Genomic DNA, 19,696 nt, shown 5'->3' with positions numbered 1-19,696 from the left:
AATATTATGACACATCCAAATATTGTGGTGGTCCCCCTTTTGCTGCCAAAACAGCCCTGACCGGTCGAGGCATGGACTCCACTAGACCCCTGAAGGTGTGCTGTGTTATCTGGCACCAAGATGTTAGCAGCAGATCCTTTAAGTCCTGTAAGTTGTGAGGTGGGGCCTCCATGGATCGGACTTGTTTGTTCAGCACATCCCAAAGATGCTCAATTGGATTTGGAGGTCAAGTCAACACCTCAAACTCGTTGTGCTCCTCAAACCATTTGCTTTGTGGCAGGACGCATTATCCTGCTGAAAGAGGCCACAGCCGCCAGGGAATACTGTTTCTATGGAATTGGTGTACATGGTCTGCAACAATGCTTAGGTAGGTGGTACGTGTCAAAGTAACATCCACGTGGATGGCAGGTCCCAAGGATTCCCAGCAGAACATTGCCCAAAGCATCTCACTGCTTCCACCAGCTTGCCTTCTTCCCATAGTGCATCCTGGTGCCATGTGTTCCCCAGGTAAGTGACGCCCACGCACTCGGCCATCCACATGATGTAAAAGAAAACGTGATTCATCAGACCAGGCAACCTTCTTCCATTGCTCCGTGGTCCAGTTCTGATGCTCACTTGCCCACTGTTGGCGCTTTCGGCGGTGGACAGGGGTCAGCATGGGCACCCTGACTGGTCTGTGGCTAGGCAGCCCTATACGCAGCAAACTGCGATGCACTGTGTATTCTGACACCTTTCTATCAGAACCAGCATTCAATTCTTGAGCAATTTGAGCTACAGTAGCTCGTCTGTTTGATCGGTCCACACAGGCCAGCCTTCTTTTACTTAGCCTTACTTTTAATAAAATCAAACTTCATTGAAATCAAGGCTCATTGATGCATGTGGGGAGCACATGCATCAATGAGCCTTGATTTCAATGAAGTTTGATTTTATTAAAAGTAACAGAAACTAACAGTTAACTAACAGCCTTTTCTATAAAGGTGACATTGAAACTGTTTTGGAAATGTTTTAATGTGCATTCATAATTTTATATTTCCTTTTTTTTTTCTTACAAAGCATGTACATGGTTTTCAAATGAGTGTATATATATATATATATATATATATATATACACTCATTTGAAAACCATGTACATGCTTTGTAAGAAAAAAAAAAGGAAATATAAAATTCTATATATAGATAGATATATATATAGATAATTTTATTTTTATTTTTTTAACTGTCATCTCAGAACAATGCATTCAATCTTAAAATATGAAAATCTGCCATAGAAATATTATTTTAAAACTATAATAATCCAACCATATTTGCTGCTTTTCAAATTGTACTTTTATTTATAATTTTTAGTTTTTACTCTAGTCTCTGAACCATACTTTCAGTATTAAAATGAAACTTTGTCATAAAAATTGTTATAACACTATGCTAATCCAAACAGACAGAAAATCTAAAATTTTATTTTCATTTTAATTTCATTAAATATGAGACATGATGTATCAAGAAAAATCAAGGTAAATAAATTGTTGTTGGCCATTTAGAAAAAAATCACCACAGAATGTTATCAGAAAAAAAAAAGAAATCAGAAAATGAAAAAACATTTCAGTGACATATACACTGTATATTCCCAAATTAAATGAACTAGTAAGAATGTGAAAAGGTTTTTTAAACAATTTTATTTTCTTAAAGAGATAGTTCACCTAAAAATGTGGTCATTTACTCACCCTCATGTTATTTCAAACCCCTTCTTTTATGTTTCAACATTTTTTCCCTATGTTTTTTGGTTATTATTTAATTTAAGTAATCTTTAACTCCACTAGGCCAAAAGCCTATAGTTGTAGAAACTCCCATATGTGAAGGTGAGCCCCTGTCTGGTATTGAATGGTTGTGTTTTGGTTGGCAGCTGAATGTGGAATAAGCAACTGGCACTGAATGATGTTGTGAATGATGTTGCTGGGCAGACAGACGCTTGGCCCTGTAGGCGGCAGGGTCGATCTGTAAAGCCTTTGGGGTTTTACACCGTCACGAAGACCTTGAGTGAGACACGAGGCATTGTCTGGAGGTGTCAAAAGAGCAGCCCGCTCATTATTCACCATGTTTCTGACTACGGGATTGTAGTGCTGTCATGGGTCACTTGTCTGTAGCGTTTTCTTTTTTCCTTCCTGTCAGTTGAATTTTCACGAAACACTCTCTACTATGTTAGACATGCATCATTTTATCTGTTGGGGCAGGTATCTGGTTCAAATTGAGTGTGTTTATGGAATATTGGCATTAAGCAAGTTTCCCTTTTGGCTGTGAACCAGGTCATTTCTGCGTCACACTTATTGTTTTGTGAGCTGAGGGAAAGTTAACAGATAATAGTCGGACAAGCTGATAGATGTTGAAATCTGCTTTTTGAACTTTATTGTATTTTGTTGATTTGAGGGGTCAACTAATTGTACAACAATGTTACATTGGCTTACAAGCATCTTTGGCTGCTGGTGGGATATGCGGTAGGCCTGAGCATTTTTTAGTACTACAGCATTAGTCACACACAGAGAACAGCTGTCGGATACACTTCTTCTGACATATGATTACATGAAATAAACCAGATCAAAGACCAAAAGTCATAGAGAAGATGTCAACCATAAATCAAGCAGATGAAGAGTTGACCAGGGGAGTGAGAGCTTTCATTATCATCTCCTGAATTAAAGCAATCTCAGTATATCCCTTCTGGCAGTGTTTCCGTAGTGGGAGGAGGGTGCACTGACAAGAACCACAGCTTCTAGTGCACCTCTTGAGGCCAGGGGAATGAGGTTTACCTGCACAGATCTTTACTAGCTGGCCTCCATTACACTCACCCCCATCCGGGTCACGACACCAATGTAGCCTCTCCAGTTCCACTCACACCACTCTGATCGGGACTCGAACCACCGTGCATGAGAGGCAAGTGCGCAAACAAGGACGCTAAAGACCACAGCCACTAGCGTCAGTCTCTGTGCACCTCTTGAAGGCAGGGGATTGAGGTTTACCTGCACAGCTCCTTAGTTGGCCTCTGTTACACTCACCCCCCTAAACCTCACTCCCATCTGTGTCATAGCACCAATGTAACCCCTCCAGATCTACTCACATCGCTCGGAGCAGGATTAGAACTGGCGTTTCTAGCATGGGAGGCGGGTAAGCTAACAAGGACAGTAAAGACCGCAGCCACTACCATCAGTCACTAGTGCACCTCTTGAAGCCAGGGGAGTGAGGTTCACCTTCACAGCTCTTTACTAGCTGGTCTCCTTAACACTCACCCCCCTTAAACATAACTCCCATCTTGGTCATGGCACCAATGTAGCCCCTCCAGTTCTCACACTGCTCCAATCAGGATTCAAACCGCCGTTTCCAGCATGGCATGCGCAAGGCATGCGCGGCAACAAGGACGCTAAAGACCACAGCCACTAGCGTCAGTCTCTGGTGCACTTCTTGAAGCCAGTGGAGTGAGATATACCTGCACAGCTCTTAGTTGGTCTCTGTTAGACTCACCCCCCTAAACCTCACTCCCATCCGTGTCATGGCACCAATGTAGCCCCTCCAGTTCTACTCACACCACTCGAACCATCGTGCATGAGAAGCAGGTGCGCAAACAAGGACGCTAAAGACCGCAGCCACTAGCATCAGTCACTAGTGCACCTCTTGAAGTCAGGGGAGTGAGGTTTACCTTCAGAGCTCTTTACTAACTGGCCTCCGTAACACTCACCCCCCTTAAACCTCACTCCCATCTGGGTCATGGCACCAATGTAGCCCCTCCAGTTCTACTCTGTTCTACACTGCTACGATCAGGATTCAAACTGCCGTTTCCTGCATGGGAGGCATGCGCGCCAACAAGGACGCTAAAGACCACAACCACTGGCGTAAGTCTCTGGTGCACCTCTTGAAGCCAGTGGAGTGAGTTTTACCTGCACAGCTCTTAGTTGGCCTCTGTTACACTCACTCCCTAAACCTCACTCCCATCCGTGTCATGGCACCAATGTAACCCCTCCAGATTTACTCACATCGCTTGGAGCAGGATTAGAACCGGCGTTTCTAGCATGGGAGATGGGTACGCTAACAAGGACAGTAAAGACCGAAGCCACTAGCATCAGTCGCTAGTGCACCTCTTGAAGCCAAGGGAGTAAGGTTTACCTTCACAGCTCTTTATTAGCTGGCCTCCGTAACCGTAGCACTCACCCCCTAAACCTCACTTCCATCCGTGTCATGGCACCAATGTAACCCCTCCAGATTTACTCACATCGCTTGGAGCAGGATTAGAACCGGCGTTTCTAGCATGGGAGGTTGGTACGCTAACAAGGACAGTAAAGACCGCAGCCACTAGCATCAGTCGCTAGTGCACCTCTTGAAGCCAGGGGAGTGAAGTTTACTTTGACTACTCTTTACTAGCTGGCCTCTGTTACACTCACCCCCTAAACTTCACTCCCATCTGGTTCATAGCGCCAATGTAACCCCTCCAGCTCTACTCACATCGCTCCGAATGGGATTTGAACCAGCATGGGAGGTGGGTGCGCTAACAAGGACGCTAAAGACCAGAGCTATTAGCGTCAATCACTAGTGCACCTCTTGAGGCTAGATGAAGCCAGGGGAGTGAGGTTTACCTGCACAACTCTTAGTTGGACTCTGTAAAGCTTGGTACATACTCTGCAAGAACAAAGACATTTGTTCGTTTTCTCGAGGTGGCAAGAACAAGAACAAAATTCGTTCTGGCCAGTACATTCCATAATTCACGAGAAAAGCAGGTGCCGAACATCTCCGTTTCTCCGCACGCCCACTTAAAAATTCTGACCAATCACACAATAGTTCTTGAACACCCACAAGAAAAAAGTTCTGCTCAGACAATGTGTCGAGAACGAGCTGCGAGAACTCCCAAACCAGGGCTCTGAGAACAAAATTACCTCAGCCCTGGGAGCGAGAACTTTTTTCTCTGTTCCTGCGGAGTATGTAGCGGCCTTAACACTCACCCCCCTTAAACCTCACTCCCATCTGTCTCATGGCACCAATGTAACCCCTCCAGCTCTACTCACATCACTCGGATTGGGATTCGAACCGGCGTTTCCAGCATGGGAGGCGGGTGTGCTAACAAGGACAGTAAAGACCACAGCCACTAGCATCAGTTGCTAGTGCGCCTCTTCAAGCCAGGGGAGTGAGGTTTACCTTCACAACTCTTTTTACCCTCACAGCTCAATTTAAAATGATTTTCAGGCTGATGCAACAGAGGCCAGTAAAGCTGGCCTCTGTTGCATCAGCCGGAAAATCATAGAAAAAATAAAATACTTTTATTCAGCAAGGACACATTAAATTGTTCAAAAGAGACAGTAAATACATGTTACAAAATATTTCTATTTCAAATAAATGCTGTTCTTTTGAAATATCTGTTCAAGAATAAAAAAAATTGTGGTTTCCACAAAAAATATTAAGCAGCACAACTGTTTTCAACATGTTTCTTGAGCACCAAATCAGTTATGATTTCTGAAGGATCATTTGACATTAGTGATGTGATGGCTACTGAAAATTCAGCTTTGCCATCACAGAAATAAATTACGTATTCAAATATTTTCAAAAATGTATCAAATATAAAAGTTATTTTAAATTGTAATATTTCACAAGATTACTGTTTTACTGTATTTTTATTAAGTAAATGCAGCCTTGGTGAGCAAGATTCTTCTTTCAAAAGCAGACCCCAAGATACTTCTTTCTGTTCTTACAGACCCCAAACTTTTGAACAGTAGTGTAGATGGAATATCAAAATATGAACCTCTTTATCTGTCTCTTTCAGGTTCAGACCACATCCGAGATAAAGACGGCCTGTGGTCAGTTCTGGTATGGTTGTCCATAATGGCAGTGCGTAATCAGGGCGTGGAGGAAATAATGAGAGATCACTGGGCCAAAATGGGACGCAACTACTTTTGCAGGTGAGCAGAACCCGAATAAGAATGTTCCCAAGCAGCAGTTCCCTCCCAAGCTTCATTTCTAACATCAATCTCCAGGTCTCTCGGGACTTTTCAGGATATTTCTTTGTGTACACATACAGTAACCACCCTCTCAATGGCTTTTCCTTTGAGAATGAGTAGGCAGCATCTCTTTAATGTGTGCCTGAATTGTTTTTCCCTTTCCCATACATGTTTCCCACATTCACCATATTTAGCTCTACTTGTAGATGTCATGTGAAAATCCTGGGAGCTCTCCAAATAGTCATGAAACAATTATTCATTACTGTAGGTATTATTAGGTTACATTTGTAGTCTTTCTTTAACATTGATAGTGTTTGTTGGATTTATTTCTTTATATCTGCCAGGTTTGACTATGAAGGGGTGGATGGCAGGGCAGCATATTGCCTCATGAGAGATTTGGAGGCTGTTATCACTGATAAAGCTTTTACCACTCAGAAGTTTTCTGTGGGCAATAACGTCTACAGTGTGGAGAAGGCTGATAATTTTGAGTACATCGACCCGGTGGACGGCAGTGTGTCAAGGAAACAGGTCAGTTCAACACCTTGAGATAACATGAGAGATGTCCTGTCGAGTTACAGTCACACTAAACTTTGCGTTTTATTTACTTCCAGTTATACACATGCAAACACAGGAGATTGGAATCACGTTTTTATTTATGTTGAGGTGAAAAAAAGGTTTTTTTTGGCAAAATACTGTGCTGCTAAATAGGTTTACAGTGCATTTTCAACATTCAGCATGCATCGTTTTTTGAAAGAAGTATCTTATGCTCACCAAGGCTGTATTTATTTGAAACAAATACAGTAAAAACAGTAATGTTGTGAAATATTATTAGAATTTAAAATAACTGTTTTCTATTTCAATATATTGTAATTTATTCCTGTTATGACAAATTTTCACTATCATTACTCCAGTCTTCAGTGTCACATGATCCATTCTAATATGCTGATTTGGAGCTCAAGAAAAACTTATTATTATAAATGTTAAAAAACAGTTGTGCTTCTGAATATTTCGGCTTTTTTTCAGGATTCTTTGATGGATAGAAAGTTAGAAACACTATAAATGTCTTTACTGTCAATTTTGATTCATTTCATGCATTATTGCTAAATAAAAGTATTAATGTCTTAAAAAAATTCCCCAAACTTTTGAACGGTAATGTAAATGTTAAACACACACACAAAAACTAAAATCAATGGTTTTAAATGTTGCAAGTGAATTTGCGCATCACAATTTTATAATGTACAGCATGAGAAATTGATGTTTTACATTTAACAATGTTATTAAATTATTAATATAAAAAAGGCAAGTTTAATTATATAGCACATTTCATACATTCAAAGTGCTTAACATTGAAGGAATTAAAATAATCAAAATAAATAAAAAATAACAATAAAAAGTGAGTTTAGAATAAAAAAAGGACGTGTTTCATGATGGCAAAGGTAATCTAAATGAGAAAAAAGAAAAGAAAATGTATTACAGTGAAGAGATCCAAACTAAACAAAAGTAAATTAATCTTTACAACATGTGTGTTTAATTAATTTGAATTCAAGCATTATAAATACTTGTGATTTGGAGATAAAAACAAATGTGCGCATCGGTCCCATAGTGCACCTTATTCTTCTGAGATAATGGGGAAATGTCCGAGATTTTGCAGTTTAGTCGCTCGTATAAAGAGCTGCCAGGGGTTTGTTGAGCATTAAGGTTTTATGTTCAGCAATTATATGCTATTTAGTGCGGCACGCGCCCTGTTACGCACACCGACCACCCAATGAACACAGGCTCGAGTGGGATTCCTTGTTTGGGCATCTATATTCACACTTAGCTGCTTATGTGTGTACGGTGTACATGGCCTGGTTGAAAAGAACAATACACACGTGCCGAGAAATTTTCATTCAGCTGCTCTCTCCCTCACTCCTTTTTTGGAGGATGTGCTAAAGCACACGGAGGCGCACATGTGCTTGATAGTAACAGGAGAAGGATGTTTCAGTAGATGCTTTATCTTTATCTGGCCTGGATTTGCTGTACCAAGATGCATAGCCCTTTAGTGGTCTGTGTCACACACACGTGTAAACACTTGTGTAGCCTTGTGTTTGAAGTTTACTCAGCTGACTCACACTGTTCTGACCAGGAATGTGTGGAAACCACCTTCTCCCTCTCCAAAACAACCTCTTCAAACACAAAAAGGATGTAGTTACGGCATCTACCAGCAGGGGCTAACTGCATGCCAAACCTTGACCTCTTGACATTAGCATTCCACCTTTGCCTTTCGACACCTCATCGAGTTAACATCTCATGTATATCATTGGTATACTTTACTACTACAAAAGTTTGCGGTCAGTAAGATTTTTTACTTTTATTAAATTGCATTAAATTGCTTAAAAGTGACTGTAAAGACATGTATAATTATAAAAAATATATATTTCTATTTCAAATAAATGCTGTTCTCTTGAACTTTCTATTCATCAATGAAATTTTTTTTTAGCAGCAAATCAGCATATTAGAAGGATCATGTGACATTGAAAACTGAAAGTTCAGCTTTGTCATCACAGGAATAAATTACATTTTAAAATATATTCAAATAGAAATTTGAATAATGCTTCACAATATTACAGAATTTTTGAGAAAATCAGAATTTAACACTTCTGATCTAACCGTATGATTTGGTGGGATTTCACACCGGTGACATCGGGTCACGGCCTGTCGTTCATTCAGTGGTCTCCCGTTGACCGCGGCGGGCACAGTCACTTCAGTCATCCGGCCGGCGTCTCCACAGCTGAGTGTGTATTATTACAACAGACATTCCTCACAGCACCGGATTGTGTCAGCTGTCCAGGTCCTCTTCTCTGCTGCTCTGTGGGGGGCCACCGAAGAGAAACTCAGCTGTCGGAGGCCATGACATACACAGATACACACATCAACATAGATATTACATCTATAATAGTGGTTCTGTTTTTGATTCGGGAACCCGATTTTTAAATGGGCATCAACATTGGATGCCCTTTAATTAAGTAAGTAAGTAAGTAAGTAAGTAAGTCAGTCAGTAAGTCAGTCAGTCAGTCAGTCAGTCTGTCTGTCTGTCTGTACACAGAGAAAAAAGGTGTCAAAATTTTACCTTTAAGGGTACAACAAATTGTCACTGGGGCAGTACCCTTAAAAGGACATATTTGTCCCTTTTTACAACAAAAAGGTTCATGTTAGTACCTTAAAGCTACACTGTGTGATATTTTATCCCATCTAGCGGTGAAAAGGTATATGACCATCCAGTGAATATTAGTTTCTGTTCCTCTCAATTCTGATTTCGTTTTAACTCCTACGGTGGCCGATTTAGTCCAAGATTAACATGGCTTCCAGTTCGACCTCGTCCACATTCGGCACGGTGCCATCGAGTGTTAAAATTTGCTTGAATTTACGGGTATGTCCCTCTTTAGCTAATGTACTTTCAAGATGGAGGGGCAACATGGCGACCCGTTTTCGAACCCCTCACCCGTATGTATTTTCAATGGCATATTATAAACTTACGAGAATACTTTATTACTTGAAAGAAGTAAATATACATTAATGAGCACATATATTTTTGAAAGAACTAAGTGTTTTTAGCTAAGAATAAACTAAAAAAGTTACACAGTGTAGTTTTAAAGGGATTGTTCACCCAAAAATTTTAAGTCCTTCATAATTTACTCACCCTCAAGTTGTTCCAAACCTGTATGAATTTCTTTGTTTTGCTGAACACAAAGGAAGATATTTGGAAGAATATTTGTAACCAAGCAGATCTTGGTAGCCATTGACTACCATAGTATTTTCCCCCCTCTAGTATGTTTGTCAATGGCTGCCGAGATCTGCTTGGTTACAAATATTCTTCCAAATATCTTCTTTTGTGTTCAGCAGAACAAAGAAATTCATACAGGTTTGGGGCAACTTGACCTTGATTAAATAATGACAGAATTTTCATTTTTGGAACATAATATGCACCTTTTAGGAGTAAAAAAGCTACAAAAATGTAATCTTAAAGGGTTAGTTCACCCAAAAATGAAAATTCTGTCATTAATTACTTACCCTCATGTCGTTCGACACCCGTAAGACCTCCGTTCATCTTCGGAACAGAAATGAAGATATTTTAGTTTAAATCTGATGGCTCTGTACACTCTCAAGACCCTTAAAAGGTACTAAAGACGTCGTTACAAAGTCCATCTCACTACAGTGGTTCTAAAATAACTTTATAAATCGGCGAGAATAGTTTTTGTGCGCAAAAAAAACCCTAAATAACGACTTGCATAGTGATGACGATTTCAAAACAAGGCATCATGAAGCTTCGAAGCGTTATGAATCAGCGAGTCGAATCAGCGGTTTGAATCACCAAATTTCAGCAGTTTGGCGGTTTGACACGCGATCCGAATCATGATTCGGCTCATTGATTCATAACGCTTCGAAGCTTCATGATGCCTTGTTTTGAAATCGTCATCACTATGTAAGTCGTTATTTAGGGTTTTTTTGCGCACAAAAACTATCTATCTATCTCTGTCTGTCTGTCTGTCTGTCTGTCTGTCTGTCTGTCTGTCTGTCTGTCTGTCTGTCTGTCTGTCTGTCTGTCTATCTATCTATCTATCTATCTATCTATCTATCTATCTATCTATCTATCTATCTATCTTCAGTCAGTCAGTCAGTAATTTTTCCCCATCTAATATGAACTAAACTTCTCATTTAATCTTCATCTAGTCTCACATAGCCAGATCTTCAGACTGACTCTTCATCTCATTTGCTGTCTATGTAGTTATTGTCACATGTCACTCCTCAATTTTCCAATTGGATCTGGCTCGGAAAAGAGTTTTTCCTGCCATCTAGTGGACATTATTATGACCTACAAGTGTTTATGTTTGGGAAATCCAAGTAGTTGAGCTTATACTTTCATAAAATGTAATTTTACATTTTAGAGCTGACAAGGAATGTGAATGCGCCATGTTGAAAATTTGAAGTTTTCACAAACAGTTTTATTTGTGCTTCACAATGCTTTTTGAAATGGCATTGTGGTGTCGCGTACTTGACTAGTTAATGGTTCTGGCTGGTAAATCTAGGTTGTAGGTTCAGACTTTATGTTTAATCAGAACTGTTAGCACTAAAATGATCTGCATTTCTTTTTCTGCACTTGTCCTGCAGGGCCTAAGGATCATCTTCACAGACTCGTCCCGAATCATCTTCCGGCTCAGTGGTTCTGGGGCTGGAACGGGGGCCACCATCCGCATCTACGCTGAGAGCTACGAGAGAGACCCGGAGAGACACAACAGAGAGACTCAGGTGAAACTTCACTCTAGTTTACCTGCTCTTTCAACACAGCATCACTGGTGTAAATGATCAGCAGTAGTGATTTGTGCTTATGAACCAGTGCACTGCCAAAGTGCAATGGAAGAAATAAAAAAGCTTAATTAAGAGACACCTTCCGTGTGTGTCAATATTTATTCATCTTAATGTGCATTATTGCTGCCATAACATCATACAAATCTGTTATTGGCCAATTTTGCACATATCAGTTATTGATAAGTTACTGGGTTTTTGTTTTGCTTGTATACAAGTGATATGTCATCTACTGTATGTGGAAAAGGTCATTTATTATCACCATTTGACCAATCAGAGCAGAATAGGCTGTTGGAAAGGAGGGGTTAGAGAGATTGATTCATTTACCAAACTGTTTCAGACACTGTGAGAAAAGATGTGATGCTGCAATGTATATTATGAGAATATTAAAGTGTTTTTTGACCCTGGATGCATGTAAACCTATTGTAGGTTACATCCCAAACAAAATTAAGAAACATAATAGGGACACTTTAAAGGAACATTCCAAGTTCAGTACAAGTTCAGTTCAGTCGACAGCATTTTTGGCAAAAAAAAAACGTTTTCTTAAAGCAGAAATCAAGGTTACAACGAGGCACTTACAATGGAAGTGAATGAGGCCAAATTTAGTTGTTTTTTTTAAAAGCATAAATGTGAAGCTTATACATTTATAAAAGCAGTTACATGTATTCTTCTGTTAAAACCTGTGTATTGTTTGAGCTGTAACACTGTATAAATAATTTTAACAGTAGTTTTAGTGTTTTAGGTGTTATGTTGTCAGTAGAAATTTAATGTAACTTTACAGAGAAGTTATTAAAGGGATAGTTCACCCAAAAAATGTAACTCTGTCATCATTTACAAAAGAAGATATTTTGTAGAATGTTGGTAACCAGACATTGACTTTAGTTGTATTTTTTTATAGTCAATGCAGTCCTAAGCACATCAACTGTCTGGTTACCGACATTCTTCAAAATATCTTCTTTTGTGATGAACAGAGGAAAGAAACTTATACAGACTTTGAAACAACTTGAGGGTTGTTAAATGATGACAAAATTTAAATTTTGGGGTGAACTAGTCCTTTAAAGGTGCACTATGTAACATGTTTTCAGTAAAATATCCAAAAACCACTAGGCCAGTGTTATATATTTTGTTCAGTTGAGTACTTACAATATACGAAATGTTCCCAACTATTTGTAAATCGTGAGAAAATTGCTATTTTACCCAAGGAACCGGGACGTGTGAGGGAGTCGCCTGTCTTGTGTTCCCTTGGTTTCCGGTTTTATTCTGCAGAAACGCTTTACTCTCACTGCAGTGTGAACAAGTGTCATAGCAGCCGCCGAGCGAATGCACAGAGTAACGTCATAACTTCATTTTCAACACACTCAGATGTATCTAATATGATAATCAGAGCTGCTTTACCTCATCCTCCTGACCGGAAAAGCGGAAGTGGCGCCGGCGACTGTGTCATAATAATAGTCCCGCTGCTCGCGAGGCGTGTGTTGCCTTCATCTTATTTACAATCGCTTCTGCTTCATACTACAGTAACGTTAAAGGGTTACTTCAGTGATTTAGCATTACGCTTTGTATTTAAACTGGGTCATTTATGCAGTAGAAATGTGAAATTATTTTTGAAATTGGTGCCTTCTAGACTGAGAAAATACAGAAAATGTATTTTTGTCTCATGTGGATGAAAGACAACAACTCCCAGAATGCAGTTGCTTCGTTGCCCTACAAAGCCACTCCGTACACCGTCGTTTTGATCTTCATAGTAATACAATCATTTCGTTCAGTTAGAGAATAAACACTACAATTAAAAACTGAACGTGTCTTTTCAATAAAGTGTGAGTGAGCCGAATGAAAGTCAAGGCCCATGCGCAGCAGTGTCAGATTTCATTCGAGCTGAGCAGAGCTGAGGTAACGTTAAGCGCCAGTCTGGCACATTTTCAGATCGCATATGAAAGCTAAACTATCACAGGAATTCATTGAAAAGTTGAAACACTCACTTTACTCTGCACCGCGCTCCGTTATTATTGTCCGTGCGGCCGTCTGTGTCTTACATTCTGAGCGCGAGATCTCTCCCCTATGGGCGGGTTGATAACATGTGGAACAGCTCCGTCTACTGGCTGTAGTCTTTAGCCTCTGGCCAAAAAATCCTCAGATGACGCAAAATGGCGATATTTGCGTCAGCGGAGGATTTTTTCCAGAAATAAAATGCATAATTCTCTTGTCTCAGGGGAATATGAGGGGGGAAAGTACCATAATTTGAATATACTACCGGTTTCTACTGATACAAAGCCTATTAAGCCGCGTTTCCACCGCAGGAACTTTACCCCGGAACCAGGAACTTTGGGGGGGGAACTCGGTGTGTTTCGACCGCAGGAACCAGGGTCTAAATTAAGTTCCGGGTAAATATTTCCCCCTCCAAACGGCCCTGCTTGCGAGGTGGGACTTTTGAAAAGTTCCCGAACTTTCGGGGGTGGGACTTGGGCGCTGAACATGCTGATTGGTTGAGCTCTCGCTGCTATTTTTTTTTCCACCGCCATATTTACAAGTCTTTTGCGAGGTGAGTTCTGTGGGTTTTGCGTTCAGTAAATATTTTTTTTGCAACAATGGAGTTCAACAATAAATTCGACCGATGGACCGACGACGAGGTTCAGGCTTTATTGAGCATATATGCGGCAGAGGACATCCAGCGGGAACTGGAAACGGCGACCCGCAATGAAAAGGTATAACGTTACCTGAAGATATCGACTCGGTTCCAGTCACACTGGAAAACAGTGCAGAGAGAAGTTGAAGAAATTAAGACAAGATTACAAGAAATTAAAGGATCATAACAACCGGAGCGGTTCCGACCGGCGTATCAACAAGTGGTATGACCGCCTGGACGCGTTGCTGGGACACAGACCGTCCTTTTCTGGCGCAGCGGTAACGAAAGACTCGGCTAGTGCGTTGTTGGAAACCATCCAGGAATCCGAGTGGGTTGAAGGTAAATATATCATCTTGGTATCATCTATTAAACTCGTTGCAGTGTTTAAACACGTTGCAGTAACTTTTTTCAACGTGCTTTTCCAGACATAACGAGTGGCCCTGATGAATCGCAGGCAACGGAGACCAGCGTGTTTTCCCCCGCGGTCACCAGTACGTTATAAAGCTGACAAAAATGTGTATATATTTAAAAACTGATGTGTAATCCTTAATGGTTTTGTTGTTTTTAATTGTAAACTTAAATTGCCCATGATAAAATTTGCACACTGGGCATTGTTCAAGCTGGCCAAACAATTGTTCATTATTTGTAGTGAAAACACTTTAAATAATTAATTGATGGTTTCTATTGTTTCATGGTTGCCTTGTGTATTAATTTCCATGTGTTTCTGTGCAAGTTTTCTACTTAGGGAAAAGGAAAAAGGACTGTGACTTTTTTGATGCACTGAGGGACATGGGCCGGGCCGTCCTGCAGCATGGACAAGAACAGCCTGAATATTCAGCTGTTACTGGATAGCCAGGCCGAGGAGAGATGAGGAGGCAAGAGCTGGCATTCCACCAGTCAGAAGCGGAAGAAAGCAGAGGGACTTTCAGACCGGGTTTCTGTCTGTTCTTGGACAGTTTGTCCAGTCGTTCAAGAAGTAGCCACAATGACCAGCCGCTTGAATGAAGCATTTGCACTACCACACTTGTACTTTATATATTGTACATGTTGGCACAGCTCTTGGAAAGGTTACTGAAAAATACACTTTTTTTTTTATATTGTTGTTTTCACATTTTATATTTTCATTTTATTGTTCTAGTAATTTATTTGTCTTTGCACACTTTTATTTTAATTTTGTAAGAACTAATCTGTCTAAAATAAAGTAAAATGTGTAAAATGTCACTGTGTCTTTAATTTCCACTTTCTAACTATATAACCACATTCTAATTGTATTCATATAGTGTAGGAAGCAAATAAAAGGGCTGCTGCTCGCAAGTCTTTCTGAATATGCACATAAACATATCTAGAAAACCCAAATATTATATTTTTAAATGTATAACTATGTGAATGTAGTATAATAACTTATAACCACAACTTAAGTGAAGCCATAAGTGTGGTCCTGCTTCATTTCAAATTTGAGGAAGAAGTCTCTAAAATTATGCATTTAATGAAGCATATTGTAATACTAGTCATGTGAAATTTTTTTTTTGTGAATGTTAAGAGATGTTATTGTGATAAAAAATAAAATACTTGCAGTCTAGTACCTAATCTTTCAACTGCTTAATTCAGTCTATTGTTTTCATTCAATTAACTTTTCACACATCTGTCATGACTGAAACCTCTTATAGAAAATGTTTTGTTTTGGAATTGAGCTATTACAACACATTCAGATTTTGGATTGCCCATCATCCCATTTTGCATTAAAATGGTCAAACCAGGTGAAAGTGCACGTTTAAATAAACAGTGTTGGTAATGTGTGTACATAATCAGCAAAAGCAGCGCTGCTTGCATCTCCTCCACTTGTTATTGTTGCAGACAGTATCGCGCAAAAGTGATTACTGTCCGTCGGTGACTGGGAGAAGCAGTCGCGCGCATTCCCACGTCACCGGACTAATTTGCCTAATCTCCCCGGTACTTAAGACCGCGGTGGAAACGCAGATTGTAGCAGGTCTGGGGGAGAAAAAGTTCCTGGGAAAAAAGTTCCTGGTACAAATAGTTCCGGGTAATTTCGGTGGAAACGCGGCTTTACTAAATCACTGAAGTTACCCTTTAATAATCACATCCATGAACATGATTTCTGTGCCTTTGTTTCGAATAGGCGACCTCTAGTGGACGGAAAAGTTACATATTGCAGCTTTAAGTATCTCTTTCACACCAAAATCATGTTCACATGCATAATGTTTATGTCTTCTGACTATATTATTGAAACAGTGAATATGGATTGGTCCTTTCACTTTCATTGTAAGTGACTCACTGTAATGTTTTTTTTTGTTTTTTTTTAAATAAGTACAAGTATAAATTCATTGTTGTGGTAATCAGCGTGGATGCCACTATTGCTATCGATTCAGCTTAACCCAGAATGTTTTTCTTTTAATGCAGTTTGACATTGCATTAAATTTGTCTCATGAGACTGGCAGCCTGTTTAACATGCCATTCCTTTGACTATTCTAGGTTGTGCTGGGTCCTCTCATTGCCATTGCTCTAAAAATCTCCAACATCCACGAACGAACTGGAAGCAGAGGCCCCACTGTGATCACCTGAGACCAATCCAGCAGCACACACCAGGGGCCAAATTCACTTTCCTCACTCACCGTCTGATCCGTTTTCATTTGTGCCTTTTACCCTTAACACCACAAAGAATGTGCCAACTATTCGTTTCGCTGCTCTTTTATCATTGCTCTCCTTTTCCATTTGTCTTTACAAGGGCCCCTGTTTGTTTTCTTTTGCACATTTATAAACTCACGTAAACCACTAAAAAACCCAAAGGAAGCAAAGCTTTTTCTTCATGCTCATGCTCCTTTACTGTGTTTAATTCAACAAGAATGAAGTTAGAAACAGAACATATGTTGACCACTTTGTGTTTTGAATCAGCTGCATGGGGTCTAAAACTTAAAACCTGTTTGCCTGTATGCCTTTGTTTACAATGTAGCTGTTACAAAGAAATGTAGGCCTATTCAATGCAAACAATGAAACGAGGGAGCAATGCTGTTCATTATTTACTTATTTCTGTGGAATTCACATTAGAAACGCATCATAATCTGAGCTAGAGGCTGAGGCCTCATTTATAAAATGTTGCATACATTTGATCAAATTAATTTCTGAAATGTGGGTACGTGTGATTCAGAGAATGAACATATGCACAAAAAAAAAAAAAAAATCTTCCAGATGTGAAATCTATAAATCGTACTCTGACTCCACCACATTTTTATAAATCTGAACGTTGATGTGAATTTTAGCAGATTAAATGGGCATATGCAAGTTTTATAAATGAGGCCCCTGATGTCCAACAATGAACCACTAAAATAATAATCATAAAGCTTGTCTTGAGAATGGTTGTGCTATACAGTAATTCTACGTCCAATCTTGTAATCTGCTCACACTGGTTTTTATTTGCAATTTTCTGACCACTTTCTGAAATGTCCGAATGAACTTTGTGGCGTAAATCAAAGTATGAAATGTTTTTGGAACGTTTGGCTATGAATTGGTCAGCTTAAATTATGCTTAGTAGTTACTGTTATTTTATTGATCTTTCATTTTTAAAATCCTGCATGAACCAGTTGTTTGTGTCTAGTGTCAGATGGATTATGTGCATTCCATTGTGATGAGAAACATGCCTCTAAGTTTATTATTATTTGTATTATTATTATTATATAACACTTATGGCATTTAAAATACATTTTTTTGAGCCATGACATTTATCAGAGAATTTTAAATAACTATTTAATGAGTCCCTTAAAAACCCACAATATCACAATGACTCCAAGGTGAAAACAAACGCTCCCTTTTAAATGCTATTTTGATGGAAGATAGGACAAAATAAATAAATGCAATGGCCTTAGCTGTAATTAATTTTGTATCCTAAAACATGCATAAATAAATGTTGTCTTTTGTGTGTCCTGGCTTCTTGTTATTGTCATACAATCAGTGAGGTCATAACCAAAATGTTATTGCTGTCCATCTTCTGTATTGTTAGTTTCATTTCAGAGTATTCAAAGATAAATGAATCCTGGATTAATAATTAGATTTAACAATATAATTTAAACTGGCTAAAACATCATTTAAAACTGATGCGTCTCTAGGCGTAGATGTGTTGTACTTTTCTTGTTCTTATTTAGGTTTAAACATAAAAATACTATATACATTGCCATACAGAAGATGTTTTTTTAAGAAGTCTCTTTTTGTAAGAATGCTCAGCATTTATTTGATTAAAACAGTAATATTGTGAAATATTACATTTTAATGGAAGGGTTCGAAGGAAGTTAAAGGTTCCTCATGGGTATGCCAATAAAGAACCTTTATTTTTGAGTGTAGGACAAGCTATTTTAAGAAGAGATGGATGGATTTTTTTTTTTTTTTTTATTATTTTCAATCAAGTGAGGTTTAGGCTTAAGACAAGAAATTTACCAACAAACGAGATAAATAAAATAACTGTAAAAAGTGTAAAGAGAGCGACTTACCAGTTGTTGTTTTATTACAAAAAAGAACAATATTCAACAACAAAAATCAGCTATTCATTTCTTATTCATTGTTAACATTTTTATATTAACATATATTTACGTATTACATTTATATAAAATAAACTGCAGCAAAAAAACTTTTTCAGTCAATTTCTTAACGCATAAATATTTGTATGAACATAACAAGATTCAACAAACAAGACACAAATGGAACACATTTCATAGACATTTGATGAACAGAAATGGAATAATGAGTCCCTGAAAGGATCAATGTCAAAAGTAACAGTCAGTATCTTGTTTGGCCACCAGCTGCTTTAAGTACAGTGAATTTCATCCTCATGGACCGAATCAGATTGGCCAGTTCTCACTGTGAGATGTTATTCCACTCTTCCTCCAAGGCACTTGCAAGTTCTCAAACACCCCTGGAACGGCCCTATGGTTACATGTGGTTTGGCAGTGGAATTACATATCAGCTCTCCTTTCTGTCTCCCATATAGCCCTATCTTAGGTGTCTTACATTACGGACATTAATGTTTATTGCTTACTCTGGCCACATCTCCAGTCCTCATGTCTCCCTATGGCATGTTCACACAGGTCAGCAGGGACCATCTTTCTTCTGGTGTTTTTTGGTCTTTAGTGTCATTCTTTTAGTGTTATTGTCTGAGACCATAACTGTCTACTGTCTGTGTTTTTCCGCTTTTAAATAATGGCATAATAAAAATAGCTACATATGATATTAGTGATATTAGCCTTTGGTTTATGTGTGGAAAAAAGCATTTTCTATGCTTTTGTCAATGTTTGAATTAATTCGTCAGCCTTAAAATGTGAAACCTGTAAGACTTTTGTTCATCTTTGAAACACAAATGAAGATTTTTTGATTTTATCTTTTTGATAAAATTTTAAAGCTTTCTGTCCCTCCGTTGGTAGCATATGCAACTACTTGATGCTTTAACAATTAATTGAGCGGTTTAGTCCAAATTTTCTGAAGAGACACGATCGCTTTATGAACAAATAATTTAGGCTTACACATATAAACATTAGCATTTGCGGAAGCTCAAACGTGATGCGTAACACTGAACCTCATGGTTCTCATATGTCAAGCGAACATGCCTGAGCTTCCGTTTACCACAACTGACGTGTGGTGGGAGTTGATGAATGTTTATGTGAATAAAAAACAAAAGGCGAAATTCAATCTGTTCATCATATAAAGTGATCTTGTCTCTTCAGAAAATGTGGACTAATCTGCTCAATTCATATTAGTTTTACGATCTCTT

General features: G+C 38.9%; 1 protein-coding gene across 2 annotated transcripts in view; it reads left to right on the top strand.

Annotated features, from left to right (window-relative positions):
* Positions 1-17,859, top strand: part of pgm5 (phosphoglucomutase 5) — a 37,971-nt gene extending 20,112 nt beyond the window's left edge. The window contains exons 8-11 of one of the 2 annotated variants that reach the window (XR_013817277.1): positions 5,786-5,921; positions 6,305-6,488; positions 11,109-14,417; positions 14,660-15,511. Coding sequence is in view for 1 of the 2 variants with exons in the window: in XM_079826530.1 (XP_079682656.1) it covers positions 5,786-5,921; positions 6,305-6,488; positions 11,109-11,246; positions 16,417-16,506 (548 nt within the window). In the remaining variant the exon portion in view is untranslated. Of the gene's footprint in view, positions 1-5,785; positions 5,922-6,304; positions 6,489-11,108; positions 14,418-14,659; positions 15,512-16,416 lie in introns of those variants that run through there. The other variant, XM_079826530.1, reaches the window with a different exon arrangement.
* Positions 17,860-19,696: the final 1,837 nt, after the last annotated feature.

This window comes from Gobio gobio (assembly GCF_949357685.1).
Source record: "Gobio gobio genome assembly, chromosome: 10".
NCBI classification, from domain to species: domain Eukaryota; kingdom Metazoa; phylum Chordata; class Actinopteri; order Cypriniformes; family Gobionidae; genus Gobio; species Gobio gobio.
This window is presented reverse-complemented; position numbering and strand designations above follow the sequence as displayed.